At 45.0% G+C, this 15,372-nt stretch overlaps 1 protein-coding gene across 1 annotated transcript; it reads right to left on the minus strand.

Annotated features, from left to right (window-relative positions):
- Positions 1–10,742: 10,742 nt before the first annotated feature.
- Positions 10,743–13,735, minus strand: LOC136482072 (ER lumen protein-retaining receptor). Its single transcript, XM_066479322.1, has 6 exons — positions 13,442–13,735; positions 12,283–12,548; positions 11,857–11,972; positions 11,507–11,580; positions 11,285–11,348; positions 10,743–11,197 (listed from the first exon to the last, which is right to left on the minus strand). Exons 1-6 carry the CDS (start codon positions 13,530–13,532, stop codon positions 11,161–11,163), a joined length of 648 nt encoding a protein of 215 aa, XP_066335419.1. The 5' UTR covers positions 13,533–13,735; the 3' UTR covers positions 10,743–11,160.
- Between the last annotated feature and the right edge of the window lie 1,637 nt (positions 13,736–15,372).

Below are 15,372 nucleotides of genomic sequence, written 5' to 3' on the forward strand. Positions count from 1 at the left end.
GGTTGTCATACTCATGTTTTCATGGCAGATCCTCCTTATGAGATCCCTTTGACATAGAATCATCCGAGTAAGTGTCTTAACCGCATGGTTTTTGGGAGCTTATCCCATTCCTTACATCTATTTCTTTCATTCTTTCCTCATTTCTGTAATGACGTTGCAGGAGACATTCCTAAGAATATGGATGTGCCCCATGTTGCTGCGCAAGTGCACTTTGGAGATGGATTTCGTGGCTCCAATAGTGTTGAAATTATGAATGATTCGGAGCCATATGAGATGGCTAGGGCTCTTGATTCTGATGATGATCGTCCTGTTGGAGAGCTAACGGAGAGTGATATTGAGATGATGAGGCGTATCTTTCCCGACTGCCATGATCCTAGAGTTCATGAGTTCAGTGATCTTGCTCATTCGGATCTAGTGTTTGCAGAAGGACGTGATGATGAGCTCCTAGAAGCTCCTGAGGCCGGTCCTAACATGGTAATTAAGGAGGGGAGGGTGTTCAATGACCTCCCTACTTTGAAGAGGTGGTTGCAAGCTTTTGCAGTGATACGAAAGAGGCCTTACAGGGTATTGCATTCATATGTGGAGCACTGTTACATAGTTGTGTGTGACAAGGAACGCTGCCCATGGAGGGTTTGTGCAAGGAAGCAACAGGTGACCAGAAAATGGAAGATCACAAAAGTTTGGGCCACACAATTGTGCTGACCATGAGCTGACACTAAGGCATCGGCAGTTGACATCTACCCTCATTTGCCAAGCGGTTGATGGGAATTTTGTAGGGAGAACCCAACATGAAGGTGAGAACAATTATCAGGACCATTGAGGCGTTGTATGAAGGATATGTGATAACTTATGGTAAAGCATGGAGGGCTAAGCAACGAGCGTGGAAGATGATATATGGGGACTGGGAGGATGAGTATGAGCAGTTGCCAGTTCTTTTCAATGCAATCAAAGCGGTGAATCCAGGCATGCATTATGAGTACATCCCAAAACCTAATGCATGGAAGGATGGGAGGCAGATATTTTTCCGTGCCTTCTGGTGCTTCCCTCAGTGTGTCGAGGCCTTTAGGCACTGTTGTTCCATCTTCTCCATTGATGGTACGTTCTTGATTGGCAAATACCAGGGCACACTTCTTATAGCCATATCATGTGACATGAACAACAAGTTGGTTCCTTTGGCATTTGCTTTGGTTGAGAAGGAGAACAATGACAGTTGGGGATGGTTCTTGAGGCTAGTCCGGATACACATGGTTGGGCCTGGCAGGGAGGTTAGCGTCATATCTGATAGGCATCAGGGCATACTTAATGCCGTGCGAGAGCAGTTAGAGGGGTATGCACCTTTGCACCATTGTTGGTGTACTCAACACCTTGCCGAGAATCTACTACGGAAGGATGGTGTCAAGAAAAACTTTGATCTGTTCCAAGAGGCTGCTCGATAGCTTGAGGACAAGTACTTTAGGGAAAAGTTGGAGCAGGTCAGAACCGCATCAAATGCAGAAGGTAGACAATGGCTCTTAGGTTTGATGAGGGATTTGGAGAAATGGATGAGAGCTCATGACACCGGTGGCTGGAGGTATGAGTTTCAGTGCAGCAACATGGCAGAGTCATTCAATAAGTTGCTATTGGGGATACGTGGTATGCCCGTGAATGCAATTGTTCAATTCACCTTCTATAAGCTTGTTGCCTGGTTCAACGATAGACACGCCCATGCATTGCAGTTGAGGAGTGATGGAGAGATATGGGCTCCAAAACCAAAGGCACACCTAGAGAAGGCAAGAGAAAGGGCTGGCACACATGAGGTTGCATGCTTTGACCATGCCACAAGGACTTATCAGGTCGAGCATAGGGGCGGTACAACGTCCGACGGTGAGGTCCGAGAGTCGAGGATACATGTGGTTGTCCTCCAAGATTTCAAGTGCACTTGTGGTAAACCAAGGCAATACCACTTTGTATGTTCTCATTTGGTGGCAGCAGCTAGGCATCACAACTATAATATCGAGAGGAGGATACCTCACGAGTTTAGTGTCAACACGCTTGTGAACACATGGAGCCCCCGCTTCATGCCTTTCTGGGACCCTAGAGAGTGGCCTCCATATGATGGGTCGAAGCACATTGCGGATCCAGCTTACCATTGGAACAAGTGTGGATCAAGGCAGAGGACGAGACATAGGATGGTTATGGATCAGATACCCAGAAGAACTAGGCATGGGAGAGGAACTCCATTTGTTACTGATCCCGAGCAGTACGAGTGTGGCAAGTGCGGTAGACTTGGCCACAACTCACGAAGTTGCCGTTGGCAGATTAGTGAGGTAGGACTATTGGTTTATAGTATTATTTTATATTTGTCTTATTCATATATTTAATTATGCATGTTTCAATTTATGCTTGTATTTGTGTCAATTACTTATACATTTATAAGTTCATGTTTCATTGTACATTGCAATTCTAATTCATTCACTTTTTTGTAGGATGGAGCAATTCCACCTGCTGGACCCGACGTACGAGGAGACCCACCGAGGACGTCTCGTTGCGCTGGGGCAGGTAATAATCTATAAGTTTTATTCGTACATATGTTTGTGAAGTAACATGTGACTATGTTTTATTCGATGCAGGACCTTCCGCACCTTCGTTCTAGGACCCACAGTGGGTTCTTGGACATTCGGTATGACGATAGGTACACTCCTTTCCTGCAAAGAGCTGGCCTGGATGTCATCTCCTTTCACGTTCGTCGTGGGTTGCCCAAGTTCAACTCAGCGGTGATAACTGCGTTGGTAGACAGGTATTAAAGTGAATCATTGGCTCCATTCATGGTCATTTGTTCATGCGATTGACATTTTGACAAGTAATCTTGCTTGGTCTTAAATATAGGTGGCGGCCGGAGACTCACAGCTTCCACCTACCTTTTGGGGAGATGACAGTCTTGCTTCAGGACTATCAGAAGATGCTAGGCCTAAGGATTCATGGGAACCCAGTCACCGGGAAGTGCAGGTCAGAGGGCTGGAGAGCATGAGTGGAGGCCTTCCTTGGGCGTGAGCTTGGCAAGCAAGGGGCTCGCACTTCTGGAGTTCCCATCTCATGGCTACATATAGAGTTTGCACAGTGCTCTAAGGAGGCAGATGAGGAGACGGTTGGGTACTACTACCGGGCGTGGATCCTATACCTTTTTGCTTGCGTTCTCTTTCCCGATGCGACGGGTGACAATGCATCCTAGATGTGGATCCACTGCCTCGGTGACTGGGACCAGGCAGGTCAGTACAGCTAGGGCTCTGTAGTCTTGTGTTTTCTATACCAGCAGCTGTGCGAGGGGTGTCATCGGTCTATGGCGAACCCATCACTTGGTGGATGTGTGTACCTGTTACAGCTGTGGATGTGGGCTCATTTTCCCGTTGGTCGTCCATAGGTTCTGGCTCATCGTGAGTGGTTCCAAGGTCAGCCTCCAAGTCGCTACTCGACGTGGGCGTACCTTTGGGACTAGGTCTAGGTTCCACACATGAGGATAGACCGGGCATACATTGAGTACATGAATGAGCTAGATTCGCTGACGGCGTCTAGTGTAAGCAAAATTTATTTTCTATGCTGCTTTGAAAATGATTAGTTTACCATCTAACATCTTATTTGGACATGTTGCAGGTGGAGTGGGAGCCGTATGGTGGAGAGGACGCACTTCCTTTTCAGCTGAGCAACATCTGTGGGGCTGATGACTACTTCTATAGGATGAGGTGCCCTCTAATCTGCTTCTATGCTGTCGAGTACCACCTGCTAGATAGGGCTACACGCCAATTTGGAGTGAGACAGCTTTGGCCTATGCCTCTATTCTCGACTGGCGTTGACTTAGACAAGTAAGTGTTTTGATATTTCAAAAGTCTCATGATGATGGTCCATTTCTTATAATATGGTGCCACGTACGTGGATTAATGTAACGATGACATACGTGCAGGTTGGATCGTTAGAGGAACAAGAAGATTTTTGACTGGGAGAGGCACCACCAGTCCTACATTGAGGAATGGGAGGAGATGCATGACAACGTGGATGACAACAACGAGCCGCACACGAACCATGAGTTCAGGTGGTACCAAGCTTGGTACCAGCGTTCGACACGGTGCAGGCTTAGGCTATAGTGGATCGAAACTGACTACGCCAACATCGAGTCCTCCGACGATGAAGACATGACGTACGACCAGTCCACTCGTGTAGGAAGGCAGGTGGAGGCAGGACCGATCTTGGACAGAGTGGTAAGCCAATCGCCTTATTTTGTTACATTGAGTTACATAACAATACATTAGGCGTTCTTGGACCGACATTAGGAGTTATCTATTGTAGTTATTGCAACCTTCGAGCCGTATAACCCTTATAATAAGTTACATTCTTGTATAAAAGAAAACAAAACTAAATGATATCTGTTCAGAAGTCTTATTATTGAAAACTTTGTTGCAGGGCAATACACTGAGAAGCTCAGTTGAAGAGATCAAGCGCGTTCGGCCGAGAGTCAATGATGACTACATATTTGGCTTCCTAGACGTAAGATTTAAAATATTCTTTCAAACAAATCATTAATACGTTATATTCTTTTAGTTAACATAGTTTTGTACAACAAAGGCTGTCACGTCGTCTACGCCGTGCTGCTGGTCGTTGTGGTTGCAGGACAAACACGACGCATGACGTGTACGATCCTTCCATAGGAAGAGGAGCCTTGGGTTCCTCTAGTCAAGCAGCTACAGGGGATGGGGACGAGGACGAGGAGGACGACGACGACGATGACATGGACAAGAGGCACGATGAGCTTGGGCCCTCTCAGCTCCATGACGCTCCATTGACTCATCCTACACCGCCTCTAGGCACTAGGCGACGCCGTCCATGTGACCCCTATACTCCAGGCACCAGCGCTCTAGGTCACAAGGGTAGGGGCAAGAGTATGAGACAGTGAGGGACGTGGTAGGTGTTACTATGAACTATTGTGAATTTTGTATTTACATTTCTGTAACTATTCGGGACTGTATGGACATTGTGGACTATTTGCACTTTGCATGACATATTATGTTGGTTGTGATATTTGTTGTGGTTGCATTATGCTCGTTGGATGATTAAATGTTTGGAATATATATTGATGTCTCTGTTTATAGCTGTGGATGCTTCTAATACAAGACCGTATCTTGTGAATTTTTTGCGTGAACCTTTAATCATACTACACTTGTACAAAGGTACAAATGTAGTACATAGATTAACTATAAATTTATTACATGTATAATCTAGGAATATTTGTACATATGCTGTGTAGAAGAATCTAGGATTACCAAGCAACAGTGAATGAATCTATGCTTTTTAGACAACAAACATAGACTTTTCAGATACACGGACAGCATCGAATTATCACATCACCGATATAGACTTTTTAGATACACGGACAACATGCAAGGAAGCACAACTCCACTCTATCTCCACCATCCATCTTATGACTGTTTGATCCAAGGGCTAAGGTGAAGAGGCACACGGATCACTGACATGGCACATTGATAGGCCTCCATTCCTCCTCTCAACCTATAAATAACCACTCACTCCCTCTCATTCACACAAACAAGAAGAAAAAAGAACACTCCTCAGCATTTGCTTTCATTACAGTACCAATGTCTGGAGGGTCGTCTAGAGGGAGAGAAAAGGAGAAGGAAACTACCTGGGGTGGGAGGGTCCTCTTGGTCCCGTTTTCTTTGAGGAAGCTCTTTATAAGAGGTTCCCAGTTGAGAGCAAAAGTGATTTCACCAAAGAGGCACCACTGAGAGGATACGATGAAAGGAAAGAAGAGTGGCCAAAATGCATGCATGGTGAGGACTGCCTAGTGTAGATGTTCACCGAGGGAATAGATGGAGGTCATCGTTTCTTTAAATGCCCGCGAGCATGGGTAATTGCTATTACTATTTGTTTCTTCAATATGTTTGTCTTGTATATCACTTACACGACATACTTATTGTAGTCTTCCTTAACCGAAGAAAACGGTGGGTTCAGTAGGTGGGTCGATCCTCGACCTATTTATCCGCATGCGGAGTACATCTACTACCTACAGGACCATATCTTCGATCTAGAAAGGGAAGTTAGCAGCGGTTACAAGGACGACGAACAGGACGACAACAACAATGGTGCCGATTCACAGGAGGCACTCTACAATGATTCATATTGCACCTGCCCCAACCACAAGAAGAAGGGGCCTCCCCCGTCACCCCCGCCACCACCACCAACAACAACGGGAGGCTACTATGGAGAAGGTGCAACACAATTTGCTATGTGGCCACACTACTAGGATGACTTTATCTTTTTCACATGTACCCAGGTTTAATTACCTAAGGCATGTTAGATTTAATTACCTAAAGCATGGTTTAATTACCTAAGGCATGTTAGGTTTAGTCAAAGAAAACTCTGTACCTAGGTTCGGTACATGTAGTTACATGCCATTTAATGTGTTTTGTGTGTTGATTTCTATAATGTCGTACGTCGTTAAGTGTTTTTGCAGCACGTGTTCAAATTTAAATATGTCTGTATCATTAAGCGGAATATTAAGACCATTGATAATGAAAACAACCACATAATGAAAAGTTTGATACTATGCCACATTACACAACATATTAATACTACAACTACGTGCCGACAGTAGACATAGGGGCAAAAGCACTTCCAAATCCTTAGTCTGAAACGTACTGAGTAAGCAACTCATCATCCGAGTACCAGTCCTCTACTACAACCATGTTGTTGTGGCTAGGCTCAACTACGTTGCTTTGACCTGCCTGTCGCTTGTAGTAAGCGGCCTCCGCTTCATCCGCGGTCGCTGTGGCCTGAGTGAAGATCGCGTCGTCATCCTCCTCTGCCTATAAGCCTACCTGTGCTAGAGCAATGAGCTCACTTAGTCTGCCAGTGTCGTCGTCAGCCTCCTGTGCCTGAATGCCCACATCTGCTAGAGCTATGAGCTCGCTCAGTCTGCCAGTGTCGTCCTCAACCTCCTATGCCGATATGTCCGCCTCTGCTAGAGCAATGAGCTCACTCAGTCTGCCAGTGTCGTCTTCATCCTCGTCTCTGTCATCACACAACACAATCGGTGATTGAACGGTGCGACCAGCTCGTGATCTATGGACATCTAACTTCTTCTCCTCATACCTTGCACGAGCCACCTCTGCAGCATGTTTCCCGCTGCAACCAATCCCTTCATGTATAAAATGCAATCAGTTAGCAACGCGATTATATTACATTTAAAACCAGGCAATAAAAAAAAGGTTTTCAAGCACTCACTGGCACATAATGTAGCAACATGCTCGTTCAAGACTTGCATCTGTACTCTTGTCTCTTCCCTTGCCTCATTCCTTGCTCTCTCCTCCTCTAACGTCATCCGCCTCTCCAATCCCCATTTATTTAGCCCAACATCGATCGGGTTATAAATACCACGCTGTCTAGCAAACTCACGTATCTTTTCTTTGTGATGTTTAACGAATAGGTTGACGTAGTCAGGTCCATATCCCCTCTTCCGTGCAATTAGTTGCCTCTTCTTCAGTTCATCCAAGAACTTAGCTTGACCATCATAACATTCCCAACTGCATTTCCTAGTGCTCTGTTCAAAAGAAATATTATATCATATGTCTTAGCAAAACAAACAAAATACAATTTCATGTTTACCAGAAAAATAACGAACCTCATCATACTCAATCATATGGCTGCAATAATGGCCAATTCCAAGCTCCGAAGGGACTAGGCCATAGTTGGATTTTACACCACATTCGCACATGACAGGAGGTGCTTTGTAGATTACCCGTTCTTTCTTCTTTTCCTTAACCCTCTGTGGTTCTTCCGGCTATTGGTTCTTAGGACCATACAACCACTCCTTGAAACGACACTTCGCCATTGAATACACCTAAATAATGAGACATTAGTACATGAACACATATAGCTCAAGATTTTAACACATATACTTTGCACTTACTTCATGCTTGTTTGGACACACAAACTCCAATGTATTCTCAGGGTTTATCACAGCTCGATCTCCGCAATCGCACAGAGGAGGTTCCTCGAGTCGTTTAACTACGGCTAGGTGCTTCTCCTTAGCCGTCATTGTCGGAGGGTTAGGGGGGTGGAACCCACCGCTTGAAGTGCTCACGTGGATGTCTGCCTCTAAACCAATCATCGAAAAAGATGTACCTATGATCAAACTTGTCTGCACCATCGATCCACTGAAAGAAAAAGCACCTCTCATAGTCCTACACAACGAGATTTCAACAAAATATTAGTACCATACTTAAACAAATAAAGAAAAAGGATAGTACAAACAATTTCTTACATTAAACCGACTACATGTGTAGAAGCAACGCGAGGCTGTGTCCGGATGTTTCGATTGAAAAACATGGGCCGGCAAACCACAGTCACAGTTAGGGACAGGAAGGTCAGGAGGGACGGGAGCATCTTTGCTAGACGCGTCGGGGTATAATTCTCGAGGTCGACCCCGTTTTCGCCAAAACTCCTCCCGAAATATTTCTTGCATCTAACAAAACGGATGTAATTTAACAAACATAAATCAAAACATCACAAATAAATATCAATGATAACCATAAGTACAATACAACCAATTTCGTTCTAAGAACCCAAAGCAGTTAACATTAAACCATAAACCTAGTGTTTCTCATTTCATCCTCAACAATGAACCCATAACATAACTACATGCGGCTTGGTTTGCTAGTTTTTTCCACGCCTTGGAATCAACCTACGGTTGTATAATACATATATTGAGGGATACAATGAAACCCTAAGTGATGACGATTCTTAGGTTCAAAAATCCGACTAATATATACCGAATCGATGCGAAAAAACAAGGAGGTGAGCGAGTATACCTTGCTCTCGAAGATCTACGAATCAAATCAAGATTTTCAAGGTCCAATATGTCGATTCGTGGGGTAGGGTGATGTGGGGAGAGAAAAACCCGAGAGGGAGGAGAAAGAAGAGGAAGAACGCTCGGGGAAGAAGGGTGGGTTGGGTTAAATGCTGGTGGCTCGGCGCCATTCACTCTGGCGCCGAGCCCCCTGGCAGGCCATTTCCCCGTGCCCAGGACCTCGGCGCTAGTCACTCTGACGCCAAGCCAAGGGTCCATTTCCGAAATTCTTTCCGTCAGGGGTCTATTTATGAGAAACTTTCCAAAAAATGTCCGAATAGTAAAAAAATTCGGCGTGGAGGCCCAGCCACGGACTGAGTCCGATGCCCAACAACGCTCTCGGGCGGTCTCTGTTTCCCTCCTGGAACCGTGGGACTTGGCCTGTTGCGGTCCGACGCTGGCGTTCAAGCAGGGTCCGACTCCGCTTTGTTCCTTTCCTTGCGCATGAACAGTGTTGCATCCAGTCCGGCGCTTCCTGCTGCCACGGTCCGACGCCCCTTCGATGCCTTGGGTGGCTGTGGCTTCGCACCGTCAGACTCACGTCCAAAGGTCCGACGCCTGCCCTAGGCAGGGTCCGACGCCCCTACACCTCTCTTCTTCGCTTCATTCCTTCGCCAACTTGTGTCCGGGCTTGGTTCCATCTTGGTTCTTTGATTTTTCTAGGTTGTGAACATCTCTTGTATTCTTTTCGGTGTTTCTCTGGGGCGTTGGATTTTTCTAGGTTGTCAACACCATCTTGTCAAGGAAGTCAGGGTTCCGATGGTTGGGGCGGGTAACAGATGGCTCCGATGCCTTTCCTGTCAGCCAGACAGCTAGTTGCAGGTTGGCATGGTTGATTGGAGCCTAGACGGCTGGTCACAGGAGGCCAAGAAGCATGGAACCAGTTTGATGTGCCCAGGTCGCGAAGTGCACAACAGCGAAGAAACTCCTAAGTGATGTGATGGATCTAATAAAACTAGGTGATGTGGCAGGTTTGAATATGGAGAGTGGAAATGTTTAGAGAGACTGTTAGATTAGTTGAGTTTTTTTAGGGGAAGGGTTATTTTAGAGATCAGCTAAAACAAGAAATTTGTAATATATTTTTAGTTAATTTCTTGGAGTTGCTCTTATAACGTATCTAAACTTGCGCAATGCAATTTACTCGTGTTTGGTTGCCCGCCAAGACCTTTATGGAGGCTTGCACATTCCTCATAACACAATAAGGTTGCATTAGCTAGGGAAATATTGAGTACAAACTACGTCTTCGATGGAATCGTGAAAACCCTATAAAAACATAATTACGAGTTTCTGAGTAACTTGAAACAATGCAGATCCACAGTACATCTATATAGTACATTGTCATAAAATTGAGATTCCAACGCATTTAAAAAAATATATGAAAATAATAAATTTTGGGTGCATATACACTATAAGACAAATTCATATGCACCAGAATTTTATTAATTTTATTTGAAATTTACAAAATGAGTTTGCATGTCTAACTTTTGTGACAATGTACATCTGTAAAGGCACTATGGATATGCTTCATTTCAAATATTTTGAGAACCCCTAGGTATGTTTTTCTTAGGGGTTTTCACGATTCTAACGAAGATGCGATTTGTAATGAATATTTTCTTGCATTAGCTAGTAAGCAAGATTTTTTATGGTATTGGAAAATGCAGGTATACATAAACCATTGAGAACTACAAAAATGAAATCTCCTAGTCTCTCCTCTGTTGGAATATAGATTATACTAGCAAGTAGCAACCAACACAATCTTAACAAATGCATCTGATATTCTTATATATATGCAAGACAATACCAAACACTTAAATATGCATTTATACTAGCTTAGATTGTGCTACATATGTCCTAATATAATGGAGGTTTAGTCTAGTGTAACCAATCTATCACACCTTATATTCGAGCTTTAGTTTTCAGATGCCCGGCCACCAAGGATTCCAAACAATTACTGATTCCAGTCTGAGATTATATTGTATGAGAATCACTTGCTGAAAGGGCTACATCAGCACGAAATTCCCTAAAGGCGATCACAATTCACAACCTTCTGGTGCTGATCTTACGCAGCTTATTGTAAAAAGTTACAAGGTGAGCCTAACTTTCCTCTTCTTCCAACCATAGCAGAAAGATACATGGCGATACAAGCCATGGAACCAAAATGCATTTCATAACCCAGTGGGCTTTAGCGATGCTCATGCTGTGTATGGGGTCTGCCTATCTGATGTATTACCGAGTATTACCCTACTCTATCTTGGACAGGAGCAGCAACCTTAAGCTGGCAGCTCTAGCTTCACATTGTTCTTCCAGCTGCACCATTGTTTGGAGAACATTTTCAATGAAAGGAACATTCGTAAAAAAAAGATATCTAGGTTAGCCAAAGGAACTTATAGTTACCTCATTATGTAATAATAGAAGAAGTCAGCATACAACAGAGTTTGCACTATTCCTGCCACCCAACCTGGGTTGAGAAAAACAAAAAGAAAATGGGTGCATGAATAATGGTTACATCTAACATAATGGGGAGTGCAAATGGATGTCACATCTTATTTAATGAAATGATGCGCATCTCCCCTGCACATTCGAGGAATAAAAATGGATGGCACAAGGAATTCATACTTATCCAGTGGACAAAATGGGGCTCAGTGAAGTATCGGTAAATCCAGTTAAGGATATAAAGCACGCGGTAGGCACTGCATCATAACCAAGAGAATCTGTTTTAGGAATAGCGTATAAAGTAAAGAAGACAAATTAAGGCCCAAAAGGAGATGACTGATCCTAGCATGATATATCAAATATCAGAAGGCGGAATAAGAAAATTCATCCCTGTTGCCTATTTCACTATATAGGCAATGCCGATCAAATATTGTTCATACAAAACTTTTGTTGAACAGTCCTGTGCATTGTTTCTAGGCAAATACATTTTCTGTTTTTATGCATTTTCAGTAAACGCCATATATAGATCTTACCCCAAGAAGAAGACATATTGGCCAGTCAGGTTGTCAATATTCCTTGTCCGCTGTAGCAAAACAAGTTGTGGAAATATCGCGACAGCTTCCAAATAAATGGAGAATGCCCACATCACCTGCTCCGGAAAATGACAAAAACGATCAGAACTGCACAATTTCAGAAGTGAAATTCCAACAAGATTATATACTAATCAGGAGGGGCTTGCTCCTCCTGTTTCCTTAAAAAAAAAGGAGAAAATCAACAAGATTGGATGCAAGCAGATTTCCATCACATCTAAAAACAATGGCTCCAATTAGGCAACAACCAAAGATCAAATGTCAGTACATACTCTAGAATGGTAACTGGGCTGACAGACTTGAATAGCCACTAGATTTGCATAAGCAATTAGCTAGAAATGTGGAAGATAGGAAGATGAAAACACTGACCTCTCTAAAAGTAAACTTCTCATTAATGAGGAGAGCCAGAAGAAGACAAGGCAACACTAAAACGTAATGGCGAAAGGTGTCATGATCCTTGTCATAGGTCCTCCGCACAATCTTATGCCGCTTCATGTACCAAACTATCGAGAAAGAACTTGCCAAGAAGACCAGCTTCATGACAGTGTTATACAGAGACACAAAATGAACAAACAGGTCCAGATAGCGGGCTGCAAAAACAACTGCATAAAGCTCCTGCGTCTTCAGAGATATGCCTGCAAGAAAGTGTCATGTGAATCTTAGAGACCCATCGAACCATATAGCAATAGAAGCTTGCTAAACATTAACATGATGTTAGGTAATAATTACTAGAGTAGCCGAATACACACAATGGATCGACATCAAGTTTATGCTGACTGAGAGAGGCGTGCCCAAACAGGTGGGTGATTGAGCCTTCCATAATCACTGTCAGAAATGATACAGGGCATACAGCAGCATTCTTCCTAATAAGGTTAACTCTCTGCTCCCTCGAGCATCGGCATTATAGTACACCCTATAACTATGAGCATTGAGGGCCAAAAAATGGATGAGTTTCATGGTGTCAAAATCCGCACATATTTTCAGCCTCATAGCGCTATATGCATAGCCGCAGTACTAGTTGGCAATGAAATGGTCAAAAAAGGTAGTCTTCCTCTGCTTGTTTGCAGACAATTCTCTAAGTCAAGCTATACGTGACGGGCATTGAAGGGCACAAAAAACTATGGCACACAGCCGAAGATCCTAACATAGATAGCCGAGCGGTGAACACAGTTAGCTGCAGATTGCATATGAGGATTGAGGACCAGTAACCTGCAGCCTAACCGATGAGCCTCCACAAATTTGAGAAGAGCAGCCGCAAGGTCTTCCCCTTATCACGTTTCCTCGTTTCCTACCTACACAACAAATTCCTTGCCGTTCACAATGGGGGAAAGACGGGATCAGCGGGAGGCACGCAGTGCGAACGCCGCATTGCGTACACCACCGCAGCCACCTGCTCCCCTCGAGATCGAGATCTCCGGTGCGGTCCCAGAAGACTCGATCGCTAAAATCCGGAGAAAATGGCAGCGCAATTCGTTTCGGTTCCTAGCCCTGATCCCAGTGGGGCGGAGAGGGGAAGAGAAGGGCGTACCTGCGCACGACTTGATGGTGTGGATCTTGAGGAGCAGCACCACCACGCTGAGCAGGTGGGTCATGTCCCCCGCCAGCCGGAACACGTTCATCTCCGATCCCCCTCCTTCACTTTCCCTCCGCCCTCCGGTCCTTTTCACGAACGAAAGGTCCTCCTCCCCTCTCGCTCGCGCGCGCGCGCCGGGGGCTCGTCGGCGAGTGGCTGTGTTCCCTCGCGCGTCGGGGTCCCGGTGGCGGAGACGGAACGGACCCGAGACGGGAATGAAAAGAAGGTCGGGTCGACACAGACTGGATACTGGGCCCGGGTGCCCAGGATGTCAGTTGGTGCAATAGAGCGTGGCGGGTCGGAGACGCCGAGACGGCCGTGGGCAAGCGAGGGAAGTACGTGGCGAGGCTGAGGTGGCGGGGCGCCATTGGAAGCCATGAGCACACGCCGTCGCCGACACGCGCGACACGAGCAGCATGCGGATTAGCGGAGTTGGGCCGGCTCAGCGTAGCAGCTAAGATGGGCCGGGCCGCTAAGCCTAGCAGAAATTGCTTCTTCACTATGGGATACTTGTGAGCAGTTACTCAAAAAAAAAAGTCTGTCTACCCAATAACTATGTATTTTATGCAGTTTTAACGTATGAATTTTTTTCACCATAGAATTAAGATCCAACAGCCTCCATCCTCTTTCTACCTTCAGCCTTCTACCTCCAAACAATCACAAGATCACAGATCCACAGATCACAAGAAACAATTTTTTTCTATGGAAAGACAAATCACAAATCGCAGAGGAGGAGGTACCTGGAGCCGAATCCGTCACTGCACTGTGCCACGTACACATCGGAACTGAAGCTAGGCCGAGCCGGATCCGTCACTGCACTGTGCCGCGTACACATCGGAACTGAGGCCAGGCCGGGAATCATTGCGCCTGTAGCTCCGACAGGATGGCGTGGCGGAACCTGAGGGGCGAGCTTGCCGGAGTCGGTGATCACCGGTGAAAAAAGAGAGAAAAAATCCATGTGTTTTTTCCCTTAAAACACATGTATGTTGTATAGCATTTCTGGAAAAAAAAAAAAACTTCTGAGCACGATAACACGTGGCAGAGAACGCATTACCAGCAGTCGTGGGAGTGGAGGGACCGAGGGAATATGGCCGAATATAGATTCTTTTTAGAAAGGCCGTAATCACTCTCACGATAGAAGTAACAAGATGACAACCACCACCACAACATATTGCCCATGAAGCCATCAAAGTGGCAACGAGCAAACATCATCTCTCACGCTCCAAGAAAACAAGCAAAGTGTAACACCGTGGAAAAAAAGAAGGAAACTTTTTTTTTCAAAAAAAATGCCTTGTTGGGTTAGTTCAAACTAGCCCAACTCTTCCATAACCATTTGGACCGGCATCCTTCTCCCACTTATATTTCGTCCTCTCCAAACTAGTTGTCGCTTTCTTTTCCAATGATCCTATTTTCTCTCCCTAGACTCTCGAGTGAGCCATCCATTTCTCCAATGCTCACTCCCTTTAGTCACATGCCTTCTCCTCTCGGCAGACACTTCACTGATGCACACATTTCTCTGGTGCTCCCTAGCCGTAGCCACCAGTGATTTCCGGTGGTTCCTAAGAACATGTGCAGAACAACCTAACACCTGTTCTCCGGCATTTAACACTAGGCATGTCTGATGCATGAGCATGCAATTAACTCTATTTCTTAACGTCTTTGCACTCAGACATCTTCTTCCACTTGGTAACTTGGACTTCTTGCATGACTTGTAGGTCTTTGGTAGCATCTAATGTCTTGCTTCGGGTGTTGATCACTATGATCTTCACGTTGCCTTTTGTCCAAGCCAACTTTACATCCATTTGAACTCTTGTATAGTAAGAAACATTATTAGTCCAAATGGTTATTTTGTTAATCAACCACTAAAATCAACTATTGGCCCTTGC

The sequence above is a fragment of the Miscanthus floridulus genome, chromosome 9, assembly GCF_019320115.1.
Source record: "Miscanthus floridulus cultivar M001 chromosome 9, ASM1932011v1, whole genome shotgun sequence".
Classification (NCBI taxonomy): Eukaryota; Viridiplantae; Streptophyta; class Magnoliopsida; order Poales; family Poaceae; genus Miscanthus; species Miscanthus floridulus.

Excerpts from the sequence above, each read along its gene's own strand:
- LOC136482072 (XM_066479322.1), bottom strand. The coding sequence starts at position 13,532 with ATGAACGTGTTCCGGCTGGCGGGGGACATGACCCACCTGCTCAGCGTG. Across the intron at positions 11,973-12,282 it reads AGAAGTTTACTTTTAGAGAG|GTGATGTGGGCATTCTCCAT; the intron begins GTCAGTGTTTTC and ends TTTCCGGAGCAG. Across the intron at positions 11,349-11,506 it reads CCATTTTGTCCACTGGATAA|GTTGGGTGGCAGGAATAGTG; the intron begins GTATGAATTCCT and ends TTCTCAACCCAG.